The sequence below is a fragment of the Dipodomys merriami genome, unplaced genomic scaffold (assembly GCF_024711535.1).
Source record: "Dipodomys merriami isolate MVZ:Mamm:240054 unplaced genomic scaffold, mDipMer1.0.p SCAF_617, whole genome shotgun sequence".
Classification (NCBI taxonomy): Eukaryota; Metazoa; Chordata; class Mammalia; order Rodentia; family Heteromyidae; genus Dipodomys; species Dipodomys merriami.
The window spans coordinates 252,706-277,403 of NW_027206199.1; the positions used below are offsets into that span (position 1 = coordinate 252,706).

Sequence of the window (24,698 nt, forward strand, 5' to 3'; positions counted from 1 at the left end):
GCGCCCCCGCCGCGCGCGCTTCGCCTCGCGTGCCCTCACCGCGCCCCCGCCCCGCCGCGCGCTCTTGCCCCGCGCGTTCTCGCCGCGCGAGCCCCCGCCCCGCCTCGCGTGCCTTCACCTCACCCCCGCCCTGCCGCGCGCGCTCGCGCCGCGCCCTCACCGCGCCCCCGCCCCGCCGCGCGCACTCTCGCCGCGCCCCCGCCCCGCCGCGCGCTCTTGCCCCGCGCGCTCTCGCCGCGCGCGCCCCGCCGCGCGCGCCCCCGCCGCCGTTTGCGGCGTCCTCTCCCCTCCGCAGTTCCCCGGCGCCGCCCCAGCGCCCCGGATCCCGACGCTCGGGGCCGCGCCCACTGCGATCTGCGTGGCGCGCCGAGCCTAGGGGACCGGCGGGTGTCAGCGGCGGGATGAGCCTGCGCCCGTTCTCCCGCAGGGCGCCCCTCTCGAGAGCCTGCAGTGCGCGGTCCCGGGATGGCCTGCCGGGTCCGGGACGCTCAACCGCGCCCCTGCCGGGCCCGTCCTCGGAGCGGGGCCCGGCCCCGCGGGGCCGCCGGGCGCGGAGGCCGCCCTGGCTGGCGCTGCGCTGGCCGGCCCTGAGGAGACTATGGGCCTCCGGAAGAGGCACGTGGGGCGCCGGGGAGCCCGGGAAACGCGGGTTAGGCCGGCGGCCGGGGGTTTGTCAGTGTCAGCGACAGAACCCGCCCCCAGAACCCGGCCCCAGCATCTCGAGCATCAGCCGGGCGCCGGTGGCTCACGCCTGTCCTCCTCGCTACTCAGGAGGCTGAGATCTGAGGATCGCGGTTCAAAGCCAGCCCAGGCAGGAAAGACTGAGAATCTCATCACCAAGAAACCACCAGAAAACCAGAAGTGGTGCTGTGGTTCAAATGGTAGAGCGCTCGCCTTGAGCTGAAGAGCTGAGGGACAGTGTCCAGGTCCAGAGCTCAAGCCCCAGGACACACACACTAATGTGGCATTAATTAGTTGCACCAGGAGGTTCAGGTATACATACAATATATCTTAAAGTCATAGTGTGTGTCCTGGGGCTTGGCACTGCCCTTTAGCTTTTTTACTCAAGGCTGGTGCTTTACCACTTGAGCCACAACTCCACTTCCGGCTTTTTGGTGGTTGATTGGAGATGAGAGTCTCCAGGACTTTCCTGCCAGGGCTGGCTTCCAGCTTCCACCTTCAGATCTTAGCCTCCTGAGTAGCCAGGAATACAGGTGTGAGCCACCTGCCTTGGCAAGGGCTGACTTCCCAGTCTGGAACATGTTCTAGAACACAGCTTCCAGCCCGACTTTGCAAAACCATCAGGGTGCAGGCTGGAGCTTCCCGTTTACCTGTGAGGGCAATTGTGAATTAAATAGCTCTTCCTACCACTTTCCCCTTTTATTAGCAGAGTCCTCGGGATCCCAAGCGTTGGTCCCGCTTCAGCCCCAGCAGCCGCCGCAGAGCACCGTAGAACAGAGCCAACCCGTCCAGCAGGGGTGAGATGCTTTATGTAAGAACATTGGGTCTTTGGGAGGGAGGAGTCTTTGCAGAACTGACTTGGACGGCAGCTTGTGAAACAGCTCCTCTGGCGCGTGCCCGTGTGGGCAGGAGGCTGATGTGGGTCTGTAATGGATTGCACTAGGCTTGGGATTTATGGGTTAGAGGATGGATGCCTGGTCCTTGCAGCTGCAGACTGACAGCCACACTCCCGGAAACCGAGTTTCGTAGGAGGCTGTTTATGATACTGTTGGTTGAGCTTAGTAACGAATGAACAGTGTAGTTTTCTGGACATTTTCTCAATGCACTTTCATTAAAAGCCTGATGGTTGCCTCTTCTTTAAAAAATTGGAAGGGCAGCCGGGCCCTGGTGGCACATGCTTGTAATCCTAGTTACTCAGGAGGCTGAGATCTGAGCATCACCGTTCAAAGGCAACCCAGGTAGGAAAGTCGGCAAGACTTACCTCCAATGAACCCCCAGAAAACCGGAAGTGGAGCTGTGGCTCAAAGTGGTAGAGTGTTAGCTTTGAATGGAAGAGCTCAGGGACAGTGTTCAAGCCCCATAACCGACCAGAAAACCAAACAAAAAAAATTTTTGAAAGGGCTAAAATTTTGAAGAAAAGTGCAATACAGAAAATACTTTTGTAGCAGAGTTAAAGGGAAAGCAAATGGGCATTTTTGAGTTGATGGTGCTTCAAATGTACATATGCTTTCAATTTTATCTTTTGACAACTCTACAAGACAGTATTATTATAAGGTCCGGACAGATTACTCTACCAGCTCAAAGTTGGACAGCCCCAGAGTTAGGATTTATACCTAGGTCTTTGACACTAAAATGATTTCACTCTAGCTGGGCTCTGGTAGTTCATGCCTGTAATCCTAGCTACTCAGGAGGGTGAGATCTGAGGACTGTGGCTTGAGGTCAGCCTAGGTAGGAACATCTGTGAGACTTACCTGTAATAAACTACTAAAAAATTGGAAGTGGATCTGCTGTAGTTCAAGTGGTAGAGTGCTAACCTTTAGCTCAGAGACAGTCAAGCCGCAGGACTGGCACAAAAAGAAAAAAAAATCACTCTACCAGATTACGTCATAGGCTTATTTCTTCTTGCTTTCCATTTTAGTCCTCTTCTGTAACATTTTGTTTCAATAACATTTTGTTTCAAGGGACAGACTATACTGATGTCTTTTACATAACTTGGTTACAATGCTATGATTCAAGAAGATTTCTAGAAAATATGGAAGAAACAGCTCCAGATTTAAAGGGCTTGCCTCTAGGCAGTAGCATAGGGTGGAAGGGGTAGGACACAGGTGCCTTGCATTTCATTATGTTTCTATGTGTTGGTACTACTATTCCTTCCTCCCTCCCTTCCTTCCTTCCTTCCTCCCTTCCTTCCTCCCTTCCTCCCTTCCTTCTTTCTCCCTTCCTTCTTTCTTTCTTTCCTTCCTTCCTCCTTCCTTCCTTCCCTCCCTCCCTCCTTCCTTCTTTCCTTTTCTTCCTTCCTCCTTCCCTCCTTCTCTCCCTCCCTGCCTCATTTCCTTCCTTTGTTCCTTCCCTCATTTCTTTCTTACTTTTGTGTGTGTGTGTGCTGATCCTAGGGCTTGAACACAGGGCCTAGGTACTGTCCCTGGACTTTTGTGCTCAAGGGTAGCACTCTACCACCTGAGCCATGGTTCCATTTCTGTCTTTTTGGTGATGAATTGGAGATAAGAATCTCACAGAGGGCTGGGAAGGTGGCTCAGTGATAGAGCACTTGCTTTGCATGCTCAAGGCCCTGGGTTCGATTCCTCAGCACCACATAAGCAAAAAGAAAAAAGCCGGAAGTGGCGCTGTGGCTCAAGTGGTAGAGCACTAGCCTTGAGCTGAAGAGCTGAGGGACAGCGCCCAGGCCCAGAGTTCAGGCCCCACGACCGGACCCCCCCCCCCAAAAAAAAAAAAAAAAAAAAAAAAAGAATCTCACAGACTTCCCTGCCTGGTCTGGCTTTGAACTGTAATCTTCAGCCATCAGCCTTCTTAGTAGCTAAGATACTGGTGTAAGCAGCCCAGTCTTCTTTCTTTCCTTTTTTAACCAATGTGCAACCATCATTTTGATAAATATTGTAAGGGAGTAATTAACAAGTTAAAACCAGAGAGAGAGACAGAGAGAAAGACAGAGAGACAGAGACAGGGAGAGAGAGGCAGGAGGTGGAAAAAGAGGTGCTTTCTAAATAATTACGTTCCAAAGAAATAAAGTAGGAATTATTACAATTTGAAATGCATATGTTATAAAAACCATGTGTGTATTCCAAGGAGAGGGGTAAAGGGAAATGCTTAAAGGCAAAATGAGGATTATAGAAATCGTTTTGGGACTATCATCTTTAGCCACAGGATTAGTAATAAAGGTGTTCAAGAACCAATAAGAAATGGAGCTCTAGCCACAGGTGCAGAGTCCTTGGAGAAGTATTCTCTGTGCAAGGTTTCAAGATCCTTGTGTGAAGTTGTGCTCTTAAGGGATGATTATAGTAGACCTTGTGACCACGCCATCTGTCTACCAAAAGTCCTTCCTTCTGGCCCTCCCTCTGGCTTCATTTCCTCCGGTTGACATCAGCAACTCCATTTTGAATGTGGCAACTTTTGCACAACTCATTAGCATTTTCGAAACAACTGGCAGAAAATCAGGAAGCGGCACTCACTTGATATAAAGTAAATACAGGCTTTATATGCTCCGCCAATGTCCAATCTCAAGAATCACAAATCTGAAGTCATCTGTAGCACAGATTTTCCAAGAGTTGTGTTATTATTAATGATATGATTACTAAATCCCTTAGAGAGAAGCCCATAATTACCTTGGAGTCTGCAGTCAACCAGAAGAGGGTGGAGTTGAAGTCAGCACCGAAGCCTGAGAGTGAAGGCAAGTTAGTAAAGCAAGCAGATGAGGTAGGTGTAGCAAGAATTAGATGGAGTGTTGTTGTTGTTGTTTTTGGGTCCAGTCGTGGGGCCTGAACTCTGGGCCTGAGCCCTGTCCTTCAGCTCTTCAGCTCAAGGCTAGCACTCTACCACTTAAGCCACAGCACCACTTCTGGACTTCTGGATTTTTTCTTTTTGCTTATGTGGTGCTGAGGAATCGAACCCAGGGCCTCATGCATGCAAGGCAAGTGCTCTACCACTGAGCCATCTTCCCAGCCCTAGATGGAGTGTTTTAACCTCTTGGTGACTTCTCTACTTATTTGGCCTGTGTCTAAAAAAATATCCACACTGACTTAGGATATTGGTTGGGTAGCATGTATTTAAGTTCTTTAAAATGTGCTAATTGATACATTGTAACATATATACGTGTGTGTGTGTGTGTGTGTGTGTGTGTGTGTGTGTGTGTGTGACTGTGAAACCATTGCCACGGTCATTATAATGAATAATAATGAGCATCTCTCTCAAGTATAAAAGTTACTGGGGCTTAAACTCAGGGCCTGAACACTGTCCCTGAGCTTTTTCACTCAAGGCTGGAGCTCTACCCACTTGAGCCACAGTTCCACTTCCAACTTTTTGGAAGTTCATTGGAGATAAGAGTCTCCCAGACTTTCCTGTCCAGGCTGGCTTTGAACTATGATCCTCAGATCTCAGCCTCCTGTGTAGCTAGGATTACAGGCCTGAGCTACTAGTGCCCAGCTGAAACAAGACTCAATCTCTTTAATGAGTTAATAATTTGAAAAGTCATAGGTTTTTATTTCTTACTATATGATAGAAGAGGAAGGTATACAATTGGTTTGACAGACCAGTTTTTTTAAATGATTTTAGAGATGTCAATTATTACAACTTTATTATCCAACCAGTGAATTACCAAATTGAATAACTGATAAGAATTTCAGGTTCTCCTTAACGTATATTTTCACAGAATACAGGAACAATTTCTAGAATGCTTCAGGACCATGTGTTCAAATTATATTTCCAAAAGACAGATTTGTGCTAGAGCACAGAGCAAGTTAGAAGTCCTCATGAATATATATATATATATGCATATATAAAGTATATATATAGTTATAAATAAATAAATATATATATATATATATATTTTTTTTTGTCTATTGTGGGGCCTGGGCGCTGTCCCTCAGCTCTTCAGCTCGAGATGAGCACTCTCCCGCTTGAGCCACAGCGCCACTTCTGGCTTTCTGGTGGTTAATTGGAGATAAGAGTTTCACAGACTTCCTTGCCCAGGCTGGCTTTGAACCCTGATTCTCAGATCTCAGCCTCCTGAGTAACTAGGATTATAGGGAAGAGCCACCAGTACCTGGCCACTCATGAATATTTATAAAGCTTCCATACTGTAGTACAGAGCAAGGTTACTGTTTCTGTGAATGTTTTCAATTTAACACTTTGAAGTAGATTTTTTTTTTTTAACAAGTGGTATGCTGCACAGAGTTACTGTTGCCTCTGTAACTGGATCGCCATTGCCCTCGATACTTTAGAAGCCTCCTTTACAAAATGTTTATGACGACTTGCATTTCCTTCCTTCCTTCCTTCCTTCCTTCCTTCCTTCCTTTTGTCGGTGGTGGAGTTTGAACTCTGGGCCTGGGCGCTGTCACTCAGCTCTTCAGCTCAAGGTTAGCTGATCTATCACTTGAACTACAGCACCACTTCCAGCATTTTCCCTTTATGTGGTGCCGAGGAATCGAACCCAGGGCCTCATGCATGCAAGGCAAGCACTCTACCCCTGAGCCACCTTCCCAGCATGACTTGCATTTTAAAGGGTGGGCTCTGGTAACCTTATAAGAAAAAGGCAGGCCTGTAGAATTCAGCAGTTACTCCCAAAACTGAAGAGAACAGAGTAAGATGTTTTATTTTTTTGAGTGAGTATGCCACGTGCTGGGGCTTGAACTCTGGGCCTTGTGCTTTCACTTGGCTTTTTTTTGCCCAAGGCTTGGTGAGCCACAACTCTTATTTCTGGCTTTTTGCTGGTTAATTGGAGATAAGAATCTCTTAGTCTTTTCTGTCCATGCTGGCTTTGAAGTTTGATCCTTAGACCTCAGCTTCCTCAATAACTAGAACTGCAGTTGTGATCTGCCAGCTCCAGGCCAGAGTAAGGATTTTATTTAATACTGAAACAAGGAGTCGGGCACTGGTGGCTCAAGCCTGTAATCTTAGTTACTCAAGAGGCTGAGATCTGAGGATCTCCGTTCAAAGGCAGCCTGGGCAGGAACCTCTGTGAGACTCTTACCTCCAGTAAACCACCAGAAAAAAGCCGGAAGTGGCGCTGTGGCTCAAGTGGTAGAGCACTAGCCTTGAGCTGAAGAGCTAAAGGAGAGTGCCCAGGCCCAGAGTTCAAGCCCCACGACTGATGAACGAAAGAAAGAAAGAAAGAAAGAAAGAAAGAAAGAAAGAAAGAAAGAAAGAAAGAAAGAAGGTGTGTGTAGCATTGCTTCTTGGTAGTTTTGAAGTATAGCAGAGATGTGAAAGGGTTTTCTTATTCTTGCTCTCAAGATCTTCCCAGATTGTTAAGAAGCATCATCAGCTCAACTTTTCATACCAATAATGCACACTGTTTAACTTGGTTTTCTCTATTTTAGACCCTGATAGCAAAACCTGCCTTGCACGATTTATTTCTCATGTTCTGTGCTCATTTGAACCTCACTGCATGACAGGCTTGTTTGTTTCACCTTTCTTTTTGTTCTCCCAGGTCATCTGAGTGGACCCTTTGCATCAATTAAGTCCTATTCTCTGAATAGACCCAGAATTAGCTGGGCACTGGTGGCTCAGGCCTGTCATCCTAGCTACTCAGGAGGCTGAGATCTGAGGATCACAGTTCAAAGCCAGGAACCTCAGCAGAAAAATCTGTGAGACTCTTATCTCCAGTTGACCACCAAAAAGTTGAAAGTAGAACTGTGGCTCAAATGGTAGAGCACTAGCCTTACAAAAGCTCAGGGAGAGCTCACAGGCCCTGAGTTCAAGGCCCAGGCCTGGCACCCACACAAAACACAAAAGTGTTATTTATTGCTTTATATAACTCATGAAATGCTGCCAAGAGCAAAGATGAAATAAATGCCTCTTGAGCTCCTAGCATGCGAGGAACACCAGCTTTTATCCTAAAATGAGGCCTTAGAGATAGCTGAACACAGATAGAGGCCCACCCCCAGCCCGCCTACATTCTCTCTTTTCCTTTCTATTCCCTGTATCCATCTGTCATTTCCAAATTCATCCCCTGATTCACTGTGTGTCAGCCATGACTGCCTCGTTTCTGTTTGTCTGTTTCCTTCCTCAGGGCCTTGTACTTTGTAGATCATCAGGTCTGCTCTTTCCTGGGTTTTCAAATCCAGCCCATGTATGATTCCATGGATTAGATACCTCTCCAAAGTCATCTGTGGGCAGCCCTGACCTGCAGTGTGGTTGTATTAGGTGCTAAGAAGTAGTTAAGGTTAAATGAGGTCATAAGGGTGGGACTCCTAGCCGATAAGGTTAGTGGGAAGAGACCTCCTGGAATTCTTTTCATTCTCTCTATCTTTACCCCCACCCTGTGAAGACACTCAGAAATCACAGGTCCAACTGGCAATGGTGGCTCATGCCTATAATCCTAGCTACTCAGGAGGCTGAGATCTGAGGATCATAGTTCAAAGCCAGCCTGGGCAAGAACGTCTGTGAGACTCTTTTTTTTTTTTTTTTCTTGGTCCAGTCGTGGGGCTTGAACTCTGGGTCTGGGCGCTGTCCCTCAGCTCTTCAGCTCAAGGCTAGCGCTCTACCACTTGAGCCACAGTGCCACTCCGGCTTTTTTCTTTTTGCTTATGTGGTGCTGAGGAATCGAACCCAGGGCCTCTCCATGCAAGGCAAGCGCTCTACCACTGAGCCACCTTCCCAGCCCTGCTGTGAGACCCTTATCTCCAATAAACCACCAGAAATCCAGAAGTGTTGCTGTGGCTCAAGTGGTAGAGTGCTAGCCTTGAGCTGAAGAGCTGAGGGACAGTGCCCAGGCCCAGAGTTCAAGCCCCAGGACCGACCAAAAAAGAAAAGAAAAGAAATCACATGTACACACAGTCAGATGGTGGCCACCTACAGGCCAAGAGTCCTTGATCCGGGTCTTTGCAGCCTCCTGAACTGGGAGGATGTTTAATGTCAATCAAGTCAGCTCATAGTCGGTGAGGTTTGGGTCACGTTGGCCAGAGCAGACAAATACATGAATTTTTGGTGGGGCTCCCCTTGACCTCTCTAAGGGCTGACCCCTCATCAGTGGGCTCCCGATCTTCACTGCTCCTGTGTTTTTTGCCAGGACTCCTTTGTTGCTGATTAATCTCCTTTTTTTTTTTTTTTTTCTGCCATATTCCATGTCTCCCTCCTTGCTAGAGCCTCAGCACCAGAGTTTACGTGTGCTGTTTTCTTCCCTGCCTAGGTCATGCCCTCCCCAGACCCCAGGAACCCCTTTGTTTTGTTGTACTTGGACTTGAGACCCCACCCCACCCCCAAGACCACCAGAGACCAAGATCAATGTGAACAGCAAAAGAGTCATTTATTGCAAGCTCGAGCCTGGTCCTCCGCGCACCAGGTAACTGGTGACGCTAAGAGGCGCTGAGCCCAGGGTTAGAGCACTTTTTATACACTTTTTAGGGAGGACAGGGACTTTGCATACATCATAGCATCTGTAACACATCACTACACATCGCGGGAAGGTCATTAAACAATTCTATAGTATAATTGGCGCACTACCAAGCGGGAAAGGACCAGAACAGGTTGTTGGTTAGATCAAAGGGCTGATGTACTTTAAACTGGCTGGCTCGAACCACAGGGCAGTGTTGAGGAGACACGTGCTGAACTGCAGGGTTCTTTTCTCAAACAAACACCACCTGTGGTCTGACTGCTGGGTCACCCTCCAGCACCTGCCTGCGGTTTTCCCAAGGATTGTTTGTGTCCTTAGTCACCCGGAAATTGCTTTTTTCTGTTCGCATTCCCAGGTCGGGCTCATGGTCAGCTGCATAACTCATACCTCTCTGTATGGTTACTAGCTTAAAGATGGAGTCACTCAGGCACCAGGCTCTTCAGTTTTCCCTCCTTATCCATCTCCTCGTGGCCAGACCAGTGCCTTCAGAGGTGCCTGCGTGCCTCTGACGGCGTCAGAAAGGCCTGGGCCTCTGTCGCAGCCTGGCCTCTTTTCTTCTCCCACAGCCTTGTCTGATGTTTGATGTCCTCTTCCTCAGTCTTCCTTTGGCTACATAAAATATTCCCATTGAACCATCTGTAACAGCCTCCTGGTGGAATGATCCAGATAATTTTCTTCTTCTTGTCTCTGAGATCTCATCCTAGATCCTACTTCTTGGAGGAGGTCTCTTCTGACCACAGGGCCCAAACTTAACATGGTAACCCTCCCCTGCCCGGACCCTACCCTGTTATTGGGAGTGTAGAACTCTCCCCCCCACCCCCACTTAACCTAGTATCACTGGCGTGACTTAAAAGTCAGGACGAAGCTGGGCGCCGGTGGCTCACGCCTGTAATCCTAGCTACTCAGGAGGCTGAGATCTGAGGATCACAGTTCAAAGCTGCCTGGGCAGAAAAGTCCGTGAGACTCTTATCTCCAATAAACTACTAGTAAACCGGAAGTGGCACAGTGGCTCAAGCAGTAGAGCGCCTGCCTTGAGCTGAAGAGCACAGGGACAGCACCCAAGCCCAGAGTTCAAGCCCCACCACCGACAAAAAAAAAAAAAAAAAAAAGAGTCAGGACGACTCACTCTGTAGATGAGAACTCCTATCTAGGTTCTTGTCAGTGTCCTTGACCCCTTGACTAGCCACCTCTCCTTTGGGCTGCTTTGGGACCGATGGCCTCACAATCTTCTCTATCAGACAGTTTCCTTCATGGGGTTTAGGGAAGGGATACCCAGCTTATTTTATCCAGGGAAGTAAACGATCTCTTCCTTTGTTTTATACATCCAAATCCAAGGGAAGGACTCTGATTGGCCCAGCTTGGAGTGGGGCGCAGTGATTGGCCAAGTCTGTAGCATCTTCACTGGAATCATAAGGATAGAGGTTATTCAAAAGAAAATGAAAAGGGTTATTTTCAGGAAAATCTACATCATATACCAAGGCTACTGTCCAACAATTCTATCTCAGACTTTCCCCAATCAAGCAACATAACACCAATCATATACCTGTGTCTTTTCCTTTAATATTATGAAGCCATTTTGCTTATTGATTAACTGTCTCCTTTCAACCTGAGGGCAGAGAACTTGTCCTTATATGCCGCTATGTTCCCGGTGGCTAAAACAGCCAGTGCTTGATAAATACTTGCCACCTGCGTGGGGGGAGGGGGAGAATAAAGCCATCATATATTCACTTTAAAGGCTTAGAAACTAAATAATCACGGTTTCAGATCAATATAGAGATGTGATATATTCCGTGAGGGCATGTAATAATCTTTGGACATTGAACTTGTGTGTGTTAATATTTGAGAGTCCCGGTTTCATTCCTGAGCTGTCTCTGTCAGGGCCACATCTAGAAGCAGAGTTGCTAGGTAATGTTCTCCCGTCTTTCCACATCTGATCCACTGACTGACCAGGGACTCACTCAGTATGTCTTGGAAGTGGTCTGGGAGCTTCACTGTTTTTTTTTTTTTTTTTTCTTATGGCAGTTGTGGGTCTTGAACTCATGGCCTGGGTGCTGTCCCTCAGCTCTTCAGCTCAAGGCAAATGCTCTACCACTTGAGCCACAGCGCCACTTCCTGTTTTCTGGTGGTTTATTGGAGATAAGAGTCTCATGGTCTTTCCTGTCCAGGCTGGTGTTGAAGCTCAGATCTCAGCCTCCTTTGAGTAACTAAGATTACAGGCCTGAGCCACCGGCCCCAGGCGTGTGTGTGTGTGTGTGTGTGTGTGTGTGTGTGTGTGTGTGTGTGTGTGTGTGTGTGTGTGTGTGTGTGTGTGTGTGTGTGTGTGTGTGTGTGTGTGTGTGTGTGTGTGTGTGTGTGTGTGTGTGTGTGTGTGTGTGTGTGTGTGTGTGTGTGTGTGTGTGTGTGTGTGTGTGTGACCTGGGGCTTGAACTCCGGGCCTAGGCATTGTCTCTGAGCTTTGGTGCGCAAGGCTAGTTCTCTACCATTTGAGCTACAGCTCCACTTCTGGCTTCTTTTTTTTTTTTTTTTTTGGTGTTAATTGGAAATACGAGTCTTATGGACTTACTTCCCTGCCCTGGCTGGCTTTGAACTGACCCTTGAGTATATAGGATTACCAGCAGCTGCTCCCAAGGGTTGAAAGGTAACGCTGTTTTTTTTTTTTTTTTTGTGACCTTTCTCCTGTTTCTTTGCCACCTGCAAATTCTAACCACTTCCCTGCACCATGCCTGTTAGGCTTATTAATGCTTTCAGAGTCTATTATTACCCATGGAGGCCTTCTGAGAGAAGTTCTTCCTAGTGGGTGCTGGGTCTGGGAGAAGGGCCAGAGCTGGGCTGTCAGCCTGTGGAAAGGAAATAAACAGCAGATGGATGGGGAGGTTTTGAAGTAACAGCTTCTTCTAAAGGGAGAGGAAAAAGTTTTTTTTAAAAAAGCCTTACCCTGAGATGGAAGCCTGGCGTTGGTATTGGAGGTCTGTGAGGGAGGTTCCCGTGGTCCATGGAAGACTGGGGGGATGGGAAAGGGGAAGGGTGACTGTATCACCTGGTGAGTGCTTAGAACTCTGGCACCCAGGCCACAGACCAGACCACTCTAAACTTGTCAGAGTTCTGTGGGTGATCTCAGTGTGTAATCAAGGCTGTTGGCCTGTGCTCAGTGTAACCAATTTATGGGGAGAAATTTAGAGTGTGTGACCCTGCCACATGTGGCCAGAGGAACAGATGTGACCATCTGCCGGCGTGGTAGCTGTGATGAAGGAGAAATGCCACTGGGCAGGAACCCCCAGGTTCTGTGATCTGTGCTCAGGTAGATGAGATGGAGTTAGGTTTGTTCAAGGATAGCTTGACTGCTTAAGAAAGTTTCCTCTCTGCGCCCTCCCTCCCTTGGCTTGCTCTTTTACCTGTTTGCTGGCCCTCCAGAGCCATTTGCTGTTAGCGTATTCTGTGTGTGTGCCCTGAGCCTTCATTTATGTTCTGTCCTTACAGTACTTAACGCTTACCACCTTGCAGGTTTCAGAGAGTTGCATAGACACTTCTCTCTGCCCCTACAGCAAAAGAAAATGAAGTCCAATTTTAATTCTGTAATGCCATTTTGCTTTCTGGATTTTGAATCCTGGATTGCGGCGCCCTCTAGTGGATGGTCAGCTACTATTACATTTCGCTTTTAAGGTGGAAAGAGAGTTGCTTGGGTAAAGATCTAGTTCTGCCGCGGACTTGGTATGGAAACTTCAGGGTGAAGAAATAATAATGATCTCTCTGTTCTTCAATTCCACCTGTGAAGTGTTGGGGCACAGATAGTTTGTTTTGTGTCCATAGAAAGAAATTACCACAGTGAGTCAGGATATGCAGAACAAGTACAGGTTTCCTCACAAGCTCTCCTCCAAAAGCAAAGATAAAGCTCGAAGGAATTGCCTAAGCCAGTCATTTAAAGAACCTGGGGCCAGGCACTGCTGGCTCACGCCTGTAATCCTAGCTTCTCAGGAGGATGAGATCTGAGGATCATGTGCGAAGCCAGCCCAGACAGAAAAGTCCCCTTGAGACTCTTATCTCCAATAAACTACTCAGAAAGCTGGAAGTGGTGCTGTGGCTCAAGTGGTAGAGCAGTAGCCCTGAGCACAAAGAAGCTCAGAGACAGTGCCCAGGCCCTGAGTTCAAGCTCCAAGACCAACCCCCCCCCCCAAAAAAAAAAGAGTCTGTAAATTTGATCAAGGTAGACAGTGAACTAAGAAGTGATTTGCAGAGTCCCAGAAAGTCTACGGAGTCCCAGAAAGAACAGTGGAAGTCTACAGTGTTTCAGGTGCTGGGGTGGGTGGGACAGGCCTGGAACACTGACAGCATGGAAGACAATGAATGACTTTACTCCACACGGGAGAACAATGCCCACACAGCGGCGCAGTCACTGGCTCAGCCACACATCATCATGGAAGGCCAGAAGCACCGGCAGCCTGTGGTTGACACATAGGAGACCAACAGGCCAGTCAGAAATACAACATGGAAATGTAGGCAATGCAATCGCTATGGGTCTTGAGATGATCACATGTTGTCTGACACACTCAGGGCCAGACAAGGGGACCTTAGTGAGTCAGTTATTATTAGGTGAACACAGGACTTGTAACCAGATTCCATCTTATCAACTTCTGGGCCTTTGAATGAATTCTCCAAGCCACATGGAGATCCACAAAGGTGAAGCCTTACTGGCTTTAGGAGTTGTGCTGTCTAGGGGTATGGATCCATTTCTCTGCCAGATAAAGAATTCAGTGGCAGAGGGGCAGAGAAGTAAAGCAGCACATTTGTTAAAGCAGCACATTTGTTAAAAGCCAAGGTAGGCTGCCAGTTCTCTGTGGAGAGGGGTCTTAGAGCCATTGAAGTCCCTCAAGGAAGTGGCCTTTATTGATTTTCCTCCTACCTGGGAGGAATTGGGCAGTGAGGGCCCACGTGCCTGCTTGGTTTCCTGTTTAGTTTCTGCCACAGGGCACAAGCAGGGATTGAGCCCCATGGTCGTGTACTGCTGTGCACAGGTACAGCAGTGCATGTGCTTGGTCATGCCAGGTCATTCACGAGGCATTATCTCCTTACGTAGGATTTTGAACATTGCGGGAAGAGGAGGCGCCACTTTGAGCAGGCGATTGAGGCACTGTGGGAACAGGAAGCGCTACGATGGGTCACATGTTGTCTGCTACCTGTCATATCCACCAATTCTCCTTCCTTCCTTCAGGAGTGACAGTCTCTCATTGGTCACTGGCTGACCATTAAGCTATGCCGGTCCAAGGAGTCTGGCTTAAAAGTAAAAACAAGGGAAAAAGCCCAAGTAGATACATTACCTAGTGTGGCACAATTACTGTAAGTGGATAACTTACCAAATAAACAGCAACAACTACCAGCTGGGTGGGGAGCAGGAATCGGAATCCAGTGTAACTACAATATATTGCCTAAAATGTCTGGGTTCCAACAACTTATTATGATATACACAGAGAGCCAGGAAAACTACCTATACACAAGAAAAAGGGTAACAAGTAGGGATGGTTTCCTAGTGGGCCTAGATGTTGGGAGTTAGCAGATACCTATTAAGATAGGTTTAAAGATGTAAATGAGCTAGGCGCTGTGGCTCATGCCTGTCATCCTAGTTACTCAGGAGGCTGAGATCTGAGGATTGTAGTTCAAAGCCAGCCTGGGGAAGGAAAATCCGTGATACTCTTATCTCCAATTAATCCCCCCAAAACTGGAAGTGGCACTGTGGCTCAAGGTATAGAGCATAGGCTTGAGCATAAAAGCTCAGGGACAGTGCCCAGGCCCCGAGTTCAAGCCCCATGACTGACAAAAAAAAAAAAAAAAAAAGGAAACTGGTTGTGAATTTGGTATAAGGGGCATGGTACAGGGAAGCAAATGGGCATGCGGGGTAGCTGGTAGTCTCCATGGCTGTGGCTTCCTCTTCTCTCCCTGTCTCCCTTCCCTTCCCTCCCCTTCTCCCTCTCCCTGAGATACAGATTATGCTTCAAAGCTAGCCAGGGCAGGTATATTCCTCCCTCCCTCCCTCCTTTCCTCCTTCCTGCCTCTCCCCCCCTCCCCCCCACAGAAGCACACAGTGAGTTGGTAGAAGTGTTAAGCCATGCTAAAAGACTGCTTTTAGGACAGGGGGAGGAGCCTCCACGGGGTCTCCCAGGGCTGATGGCGAGGGCTCAGAGGACATGCTGGGAAGAGGTCTGGGTGTCCTTGGAGACAGCAGAGCTCCACTGATTGTTCCAGTCTGGAGTTGATCCATAGTCTCTCATAGGTTGGAGTGGCCCAGCCCCTGGTGTGTGGGGGTGCAGAGAAGGGGGGCTCTCTAGGCGGCAGGTGGATCCTTCAGCAGACTGGCAGAGGGATCAGGGACCGTAAGGAGCAGCAGGATTTGGGGCCCTGGTAGCCCCTGTCAGGCCCAGGGAAGGCTAGGTCTGGGTGAAGCCTGCAACATTTTGTGCTGAGACAGAGATCTTCACACCGCACCGCTGAGCACCCCCCCACCCCAGCTGACCCTCACCCCTGCTGTGACTGCACGGGTCCCTTCCTCTTGCAGTGCCCCTCTGGTGCCCCACACCCGGAAGGCTTACCATGTGGGAGTGAAGAGGTTCAGACCCTCCTCACTGGCACGTGTTGGTGCATCCTGAGCTGAGACACAGTGTGTTGTTGGCTGGCACAGCCGTGGCGGCTGCCGCTGTGCAGGGGAAGCGGGAGAGACCGCTCTCCAGCTTGGATCTGGTTCTGTCAAGGGAGGAACCTTAGCGAGATCCAAAAGCTGGGCCGCCACGGCTCCCCGGACAGATCGGTGCAGTTCATCCTTATCTCCTCTTCTTCTCCCCCCGCCGCAGATCAAACCACGACCTAGACCTGGAGACCTGATTGAGATTTTTCGAATTGGCTATGAGCACTGGGCCATCTACGTGGAAGACGACTGTGTGGTCCACCTGGCCCCCCCGAGTAAGAGGGACGCGCCCCGGAAATAGCCACGGGCAAGTTCTTAGCAGAGGAGCCAGGAGCAGAGTTATCACTGTGCTCCCCGCAGCCGCGGCCCTTCCCGGGCCTTGGTTTACTCTGTGGGTGGAAGAGCTGGGTCTCTGTTCACCAGTAGCCAGTGAGCTTCTAGCGGGAGTGGCACACGTGTACAGTGTCCCCTAAGCTCCCTGGCCTTTTAACCACCCTTCAAAAATAAAAACCTAGGGGCTGAAAATGCGACTTCCTGGTAGAGCGCTTGCGTAGCAGGCATGAAGCCCTGGGTTCGATTCCTCAGTACCACATGCATAGAAAAAGCCAGAAGTGGCGCTGTGGCTCAAGTGATACAATGATAGCCTTGAGCAAAAGAAGCCCAGGGACAGTGCCCAGACCCTGAGTTCAAGCCCCAGGACTGGCACCAATAAATAAATAAATAATAAATAAATAATCTAGCCGGGCACCTATGCCTCACACCTGTAATCCTAGCTACTCAGGAGGCTGAGATCTAAGGATTGCAAGTTGAAGCCAGCCTGGGCAGGAAAGTCTGTGAGACTCTTTTTAATTAGCCACCTAAAAAAGCCAGAAGTGGACCCGTGATTCAAGTGCTAAGACACTAACCTTGAGCAAAAACACTCAGGGACAGCGCCCAGTCCCTGAGTTCAAGTCCCAGAACCAGCACCCCCGCCCCTCTTTCCATTACGAATCTAAGGATTCCGAGCCTTCATGTTGGTACTGACAACTGAGCACCCTTTCCATATTTCTGGAGGTCCCATGGGTGGGGTGTGGGCAGTGTTTCCCGGTGTCCTCAAATCTTGCTAGGGCCTTCCTCCTCATCCTGCAGGCTGCTTCACCGCCATGCAGGCCCAGTCCTCAGTCCGTTTCTCAAGGCCCAGGTGACACGAGGCTTGGCCTTGTGGAGAAGTGATGGGGGAGGAGGGGCACATGGTACGTGGGGGCACAGGATGTCAAGCAATTGAAAATGGTTATCAGGAGCCGCAGCTCCCAGAGCTTGCCCGAGGAGCCGGGCCTGGGAGGATTTCTTTTGAATTTTGTATCCTGGGCAAGTCTTGAGCTTTCGGAGTAGAAAGCCTTTGACCAGAGCTGGTTCACAGATCACCTCTGTGTGCAGTCCTGTTCCGTGACAGCCGGTCTTAGAAGGAAGAGAACAGCACAGTGTGGAAGAGCTTATAATGAGATGCGAGACACCTGTGGGCTCCCTCCCCCATCACGCTAAGCCCAGGGGTAAGCCCTTTGCACTCAGCTGCCACTTCCAATAATTAGCTCCCCCTTTCCCCAGAAATCTTAAAATCATACCTCTGTCACTTCAACTAATGTAAAAGACATCAGTATCGTTTCTCTCTCTCTCTCTCTCTCTCTCTCTCTCTCTCTCTCTCTCTCTCTTTCTCTCTTTTGTTGTTGTTGGTCGTTGGGTTTGAACTCTGGGCCTGAGCACTGTCCCTCAGCTCTTCAGCTCAAGGCTAGTGCTCTACTACTTGAGCTACAGTGCCACTTCGGGTTTTCTGGTGGTTTATTGAAGATAGGAATCTCAGGGTCTTTCCTGCCTGGTCTGGCTTTGAACCCGATCCTCAGGTCTCAGCCTCCTGAGTAGCTAGGATTACAGGTGTGAGCCACCAGCGCCTGGCTGATAATTTGTCTCTTGAAACAAAATGTTACAGAAGAGGACTGAAATGGAAAGAAGAAATAAGCATTTGATTTAGTCTGAGTGAAGTGTGTGTGTGTGTGTGTGCGTGTGTGTGCACGTGTGTGTGTGTGCGCTGGTCCTGGGGCTTGAACCTGGGTCCTATCTCTGCACTTTTTGTTTTGTTTTGTTCATGGTTAGTATTCTACCACTCATGGAGCCATAGCTCCACTTCTGGTCCTTTTTCTTGTTTTTTTTGGTGGTTAATTGGAGAAAAGAGTCTTACAGACTTTTCTGCTCTGGCTGGCTTTGCACTGCCAAGCTAACTTCTCATTTTTTTTTTTTAAGGGACGACACTCAGAAATCATCTAGTGGTTTCTAAATGACTACCCACCAGGCCTTGGGTCTCTCTTGCTTTTTGTTCTTCAGCTGAAGGAATTGGGGCCCGTAGCATCACTTCGATCTTCAGCAACCGCGCAGTGGTAAAATACAGCCGTCTGGAGGATGTGCTCCATGGCTGCTCCTGGAAGATCAGCAACAAGCTGGACGGGACGTACCTGCCCCTCCCTGTGGAGAAGATCATGCAGCGCACCAGAAACATGGTCAACAAGATAGTGCAGTACAGCCTGATGGAAGGGAACTGCGAGCACTTTGTCAATGACCTCAGATACGGCGTGCCCAGGAGCCAGCAGGTGCGGCTCCTCAGGCCAGTCCCTCGTGATCAAAGCAGGCATTGCTGGGCTGTGCTACGAGGTCTTTCATGTATCATAGAGTGTGCAGTTTAGGAGGTATCTTTACCTCTCTTCTGGGCTAGGGTGATCTCCTTGGTTAAGTTACTCTATTTCTGAGACTTTTTTTTTTTTTGTTTTCATTTTTTTTTCTTAATTTCCTTTACAAAATAGGAGACTAAAAGTAGACATTTCCTTGTTAAATTGAAAACTAGCAGTCTGGGCTGGGAAGGTGACCCAGTGGAAGGGTGCTTGCCTTGCATGCGTGAGGCCCTGGGTTTGATTCCTCAACACCACATAAACAGAAAAAAGCAAGAAGTGGCGCTGTGGCTCAAGTGGTAGAGCGCTAGCCTTAAGCTGAAGAGCTGAGGGACAGAGCCCAGGCCCAGAGTTCAGCCCCCACGACCAGCAAAAAAAAAAGAAAAGAAAAGCAACAAAAAACAAAACAAAAAAACCCTACCAGTCTGTGGGCCACATCTTGGATTTATTACTACTACTATTACTACTACTACTATTATATTGTTTTATTTAATTTATTTATTTTTGTCAGTTATGGGGCTTGAACTCTGGGCCTGGGCGCTGTCCCTCAGCTCTTTAGCTCAAGGCTCGCGCTCTACCATTTGAGCTACTGCACCACTTCCAGTTTTCTGGTGGTTTATTGGAGATAGGAGTCTCAGAAGGTCTTTCCTTCCTGGGCTGGCTTTGAACCGAGATCCTCAGATCTCAGCCTCCTGACTAGCTAGGATTACAGGCGTGAGTTACCAGTGCCTGGCATTATTATTATTTTAAAAGTTGAGTTACTACCAGCATTTAAAAATACAGAAATGTTACATAAGAAAGATCTGGATTTGCAGCTTTTCCTCATCCAGGCAACCAGCCTTTGGCCAGCATCCCTGTGTCTGACCCTCTGAAGGGCCAAGCTGTGCCTACAGGTGGTGGGCAGCGGTTGCAGTGCTGTTGGCCGGCTCTGTGCACATCCCCCCCCCCCCCAGTAGGGCAGCACGATCAGCTCAATGTGTTAGAGACTTGAAAAGCAAAATATCTGCAACAGTTTGAGCTGTTCTTGTTAATAACTATCCTTGCTCAAACTCCACAAGATAAGCAGAGGGAGTGCATATATTTATCTCCTTTTAAATAGGTGGGGAAAAAAATCTAAGGATTAAAAGTGGATTGTTCTATTGTCCTAGCTTTTGCTCTATGTTTCTTTTTTTCTTTCTCATCTCCTTCCTTCCTTCCTTCCTTCCTTCCTTCCTTCCTTCTTTCCTATTTCTCTCTCCTTCCTTCCCTCCCTTCCTCTCTTTTTTTTTTTTTTTTTTTTTTTGGGTTCCGGTCATGGGGCCTGAACACTGGGCCTGGGTGCTGTCCTTCAGCTCTTCCGCTCAAGGCTAGCACTCTACCACTTGAGCCACAGCGCCACTTTCCTACCACTGAGCCACCTTCCCAGCCCCCCTTCCTCTTCCTTCCTTCCTTCCTTCCTTCCTTCCTTCCTTCCTTCCTTCCTTCCTTCCTTCCTTCCTTCTTTCCTTCCTTCCTTCCTCCCTCCCTCCTTCCCTCCCTCCCTCCTTCTCTCTCTCTCTTTCTTTCTTTCTTTCTTTCTTTCTTTCTTTCTTTCTTTCTTTCTTTCTTTCTTTCTTTCTTTCTTTTTCTTTCTTTTGTGCTAGTCCTAGGGCTTGAACTCAGAGCTTGGGCATTGTTCCGGAGCTCTTTTTACTCAAGGCTGGCATTTTACCACTTGAACCACAACTCCACAACTCCACTTCTGGCTTTTTTGTTAGTTAATTGGAGATGAGATTCTGATAGACTTTCCTACCCAGGCTGGCTTTGAACCATGATCCTCAGATCTCCACCTCCTGAGTAATTAGGATCACAGATGTGAGCCACTGGTATCTGGCTTCACCTCTGTTTCTTATGTTCTCTAAACAGAGTGGATTCAAACCTGGTTCTTGGTCTCTCTGTTATTCCTCACCTTTTGGGAGCACTGGCAGGTCTTCCCCAGCCTCCCTCTCCCTCCTTGTCTGTCTACATCTTCCCTCTCAGTTCTCTGCACCTGTATCTCTGTATCTTGCATCCTTGGTGTGCCTATAGTCCATTCTTGTGAGGCTTTTTGCCAGTGCCAGGGTTGGTGGGCCGTGGTACAAGGGACCTCTCATTTGCTGCACACTTGTACATGAAGAGAAGACCCCAAGGGCACAATGAAAGGCTTCTCAAGACCCCTAGCCCCAAAAGTCACGAGCACCAAGCCCAGAGTCATGCTTGTAGACGAATTCACTGTGCAATTCCGCTCAGGTGAGTTCCCTTCCAGGCCTCTCAGATTCCCTGTTCGTTGGGCGAGGACTTCAGTGGCTGTGGCCCATCCTCTGCCGAGATCAGTTGCTTCTGAGCCCGTTGGAGTTTAGACCCTGTCCTGATGGCTCTGAGGAAGACAGAACCAGAATCTCTGGATGCTTTCCTGGGGGAAGGGAGCCCATCTGCCTCGGGGGTCTTGTCTCCAGCATGCCTGGCTGCTTGGGGCTCTTGCCGCTCTAGGATTTTGTGGAAATACAGCCTGGCAGAGGCTGGCTCCTCTAGGGAAAGCCTCCCCATGGCATAGGTGTAGGAGGGAGGGCAGAAGGCCTAGATGGGGACTGATGGGCTGTGACCGCTGTGCTTTCAGGTAGAGCACGTTCTGCTGGAAGGCGCCAGGGCTGCAGGCGTCTTCATTTCGGCTGTTGTGGATGGCATAAAGCCCAAATCGGTAACTGCCCAAGGCCTGCTAACCCCCCAGAGAGGAGGAGCTAGTGACACCAGCACGGATGCCATGCCTCCTCCTTCCCTCCCCCTGTCTTCCTCTCTCGATGGCCCTCATTCAGAAAATCAGGAGCCTCTAGAACAATCTAGAATGTTTCTCCTCTAATATATGTGATAAGAGATGCATGGACTGGCAGGAGAGGAAGAACTACTGTGTTTTGCCCATCAGTTAAGAACCACCCACAGTGCTAAGTACTTCCTATACTTATTTAAGTTTCCTCTCTTTGCAGGAAGGAGCCTTGCTTGCTTCTTAGGCCAACTCTAGTCTGCAGTGCTGGGAAAGCTTCAGGAACATCATGGAGAGCTTCTGTTTAAACATTTGCAATAATGAAGAACTCTTTGCAGAAGTTCTTTCCATTCAGTGAAAATGTCTCCAGTTTCTTTCCATATAACAACCTCTCCCTTTTGGGCCCACAGTGTAGTTTGTGGGAGGGGGAGGAAGGGTTCGCTCTCAGTGCCAACGGTGCTTTAATCGGAGAACTCATTGCCAAGGACTATTTCTAAAGTTGTACATTAACTTTATTCTTTTTTTTTTTTTTGTCAGTCATGGAGCTGGAACTCTGGGCCTGGGCGCTGTCCCTCAGCTCTTCAGCTCAAGGCTAGCGCTCTACCACTTGAGCCACAGCATCATTTCTGGTTTCCTGGTGATTAATTGGAGATAAGAGTCTCATGGACTTTCCTGCCTGGGTTGGCTTTGAACAGCGATCCTCAGATCTCAGCCTCCTAAGTAGCTAGGATTATAGGTGTGAGCGCCCAGCCATTAACTTTATTCTTTATTGCTTAAAAATATCCAATTTAAAGTGTAATTGATAAGATCCCCCCTTCTAGTTTTTTTACCTGAGAATTAGCAGAGAATTTGAGATTTTTATTCTGATTCCAGATGAATTTACATGTTGACTTCTGCTGTGAACGAACAAGAGGATAGACTCATTTTTTAACATGTGTTGTCTACTATATTACTTATTAATTTGCTTACTTATTATTAGCATTACAGGAATTTGAACTCAGGGATTTGTGCTTGCTAGGCAAATAGTTCACTACTTAAGCCACCCCATCAACAAGAAAGTGTTATTTTTTCCTAGTCCTGAGGCTTGAACTCTGGGTCTGGGTGCTGTCTGATTCATGTTCTAGTTCCAGTCACTCTATTGTCATTGTTTATTTTGAGCCCACTATTTAAAGACAGGACTTAAAAAACATTTGTAGGGATGGGAGACACATTGAGTGGCCAAAGTGAGCTGTGTTGATTCTGAGCCCTTATTAATGTCCTTGAAGCATATGGGTGGAGCTGAGCCTGCAGAGAGCAGGGTATCTGCGGTATGGCTAAGCGATCAACGTCCATGCAGAACAGAGCACTGACAGGTGATGTAATAAAAATGTGCAGACTCGAAGCATACAGATCCATGATGAAAATGGAACAGCTATTCAAAACATATTTTTTTCAGTTAGGGGAATTTTCTCACGTGAAGAATTTAAGGCAACCTGTGCCTAGGGAAGGTAAAATGGAGGCCAACTTCTGTCATGACTTTCACATTCTCTACATAAATATGCCGTTTCAAATCCTTGCTTTCTTATGGAGTGGGGCAGTCTGTCCTTTCTATTTGGGATGACCATGCATACACCTGACCAAAAGTGTTTACCCACCCCTGATCTTCTCAGAGATACTTGGTCTTCAGTGGAATGACTGGGTAAATGAGAGGCTTAGTAAACCAAACATTTGGACAAATGTTTGTGAACCCAAAGTCAAATATTTGCCTGTTTCACTTGGACATTTCCCTTCCAGTGGCATGCGGACTCCTGTGTAGGTTTAATAATTCACTTGACCTGGAAAGAGCAGCTTTCCTTAGGATAACCATTAGACAGACAATGAGGCATTTATAATAGAGAAAGAGGACCCTGTTATAATCATGCTCAGATAACAGCTCTAAACTATTTCCATTGGAGGCTATGTAAGATGGTGGTCATCTTCGTGCATAAGTGAAGAAATTAAATGGAGGGGGGTGAGGGAGAGAGAAATGAAAGGGGGAAGGGAGGGAGATGAGTTAATATTTTAAAATACTGTCTCCATGTAAACATTTTAACATGTAACACCACTGATAAGTACCATAGATCTTTTGTTGATGGTACATCATCAAAAAAATGATGTTGGTGATCCTCAGATCTCAGCCTCTTTTTTTTTTTTTTTTTGGTCAGTTGTAGGACTTGAAATCTGGGCCGGCCTGGGCGCTGTCCCTCAGCTCTTCACCTCAAGGCTAGAGCTACACCACTTAAGCCACAGTGCCACTTGTGCTTTTCTAAGTGGTTTATTGGCTCTAAGAGTCTCACAGACTTTCCTGCCCAGGGTGGCTTTGAATATTGATCCTCAGATCTCAGCCTCTGAGCTATAGGGGTGAGCCACCAGCGCCTGTTTTCATAATGCCTGATGATTTTCTTCTTTCCTCAGCAATAATTTTCTGAGACCAACAGCTTATCTCCCTCCCTCCCCCTTCCTTCCTTTCCTCCTTTTTCCTCCCTCCCTCCCTTTCTCCCTCCTTCTTTATACATTTTACATTTTGCACTCACTTCTGTAAAATTATTTGTTGCCTAGTAATGTTGTTAGCCATCTTTTCACATATCAGTCCCTGCTGACATTCCTTAACTCAGAGCTCACTAAGAAGGTTGGATTCTAAAACAAACATTTGTCATTCAACACATTTGTTTTTGTGCCCTTTAACTTGAGATTGTACTTGAGTTATCCCTTTTCCCCATTTTTTTTCCTTTTTTCCTTTTTCTCCTGGGGCTTGAACTCAGGGCCTGGGCACTGTCTCTGAGCCTCTTTGTGCTCAAGGCTAAATGCTCTACACTTGAGCCACAACACCACTTCCAGCTTTTTCTGAGTAGTTTGTTGGAGACAAAGAGTCTCACGGACTTTCTTGCCCAGGCTGGCTTCCATCTGTGCAGGGTTATAATAGCTAAGCAGACAGGCAGGAAACACGGAGGGAGCTTTTAGATGGAGAAAATAGCAAATTCCCTTGGTCTCTGGTCATGGCTGAATAACCACAAACTACATTGATGTGTTTTATGATGTATCTTTGGCCTTAGATTAGCCATTCACGGTTAAGGAGGCAGGAATAGAAACTGTGTAAGGTTCTGAACGAACAGTTCTCTCCAAAGAATTTAAGACTTGGCTGAAGGAGAGGCATTGAGGAAGAGCTGACTGGGCTGGGTGATTTTAATGGATTCAGAGAGGTTTCATATTCCTTCTGCTCAGGCCTCTGAGATTCCCTTGTCCCTGCCTTTAGCTGGTTTCATCTAGAAGAGTCCAACACACATAAATCTTGTTTGATTGATCAGGAATTGCTTCTCAGCTATCAGGGAGACTTCCTTTCTTCCTGGAGGAAACCCACAGTGAACCAGTCTGTGACTGGCCTGTGTTCTCAGAAGATGTCTAGATCTGCTATGGAACACAAGGGTATTTTACTCACCATGTACAAAAGGACAAGAGAATCAAGGACATGTCTTGGGGCAAGGAAAAAGATTTATTCAGTAAGATTTATTCAGATCTGAGGATCACGGTTCAAAG

General features: G+C 48.0%; 1 protein-coding gene across 3 annotated transcripts; it reads left to right on the forward strand.

The window, feature by feature from the left end:
• The first annotated feature begins 272 nt into the window (after nucleotides 1–272).
• Nucleotides 273–21,507, forward strand: LOC138814853 (phospholipase A and acyltransferase 5-like). 3 transcript variants are annotated; one of them, XM_070003936.1, is made up of 7 exons: nucleotides 273–615; nucleotides 1,388–1,478; nucleotides 4,284–4,392; nucleotides 15,865–15,973; nucleotides 18,054–18,316; nucleotides 21,006–21,086; nucleotides 21,370–21,507. In XM_070003936.1, exons 1-7 carry the CDS (start codon nucleotides 402–404, stop codon nucleotides 21,391–21,393), a joined length of 891 nt encoding a protein of 296 aa, XP_069860037.1. In that variant the 5' UTR covers nucleotides 273–401; the 3' UTR covers nucleotides 21,394–21,507. The 3 variants fall into 3 exon arrangements, with proteins under 3 accessions (XP_069860037.1, XP_069860038.1, XP_069860039.1); XM_070003937.1 differs by having other exon boundaries at nucleotides 1,391–1,478; XM_070003938.1 differs by lacking the exon at nucleotides 21,006–21,086 and having other exon boundaries at nucleotides 274–615.
• Nucleotides 21,508–24,698: the final 3,191 nt, after the last annotated feature.

What these genes read in the sequence shown, in the direction of transcription:
- LOC138814853 (XM_070003936.1), top strand. Translation starts at nt 402, where the DNA reads ATGAGCCTGCGCCCGTTCTCCCGCAGGGCGCCCCTCTCGAGAGCCTGC. An exon ending in ACTATGGGCCTCCGGAAGAG is followed by an intron (nt 616 to 1,387) that starts GCACGTGGGGCG and finishes CCCTTTTATTAG; the next exon opens with CAGAGTCCTCGGGATCCCAA. An exon ending in ATGGCATAAAGCCCAAATCG is followed by an intron (nt 21,087 to 21,369) that starts GTAACTGCCCAA and finishes CTCTCTTTGCAG; the next exon opens with GAAGGAGCCTTGCTTGCTTC.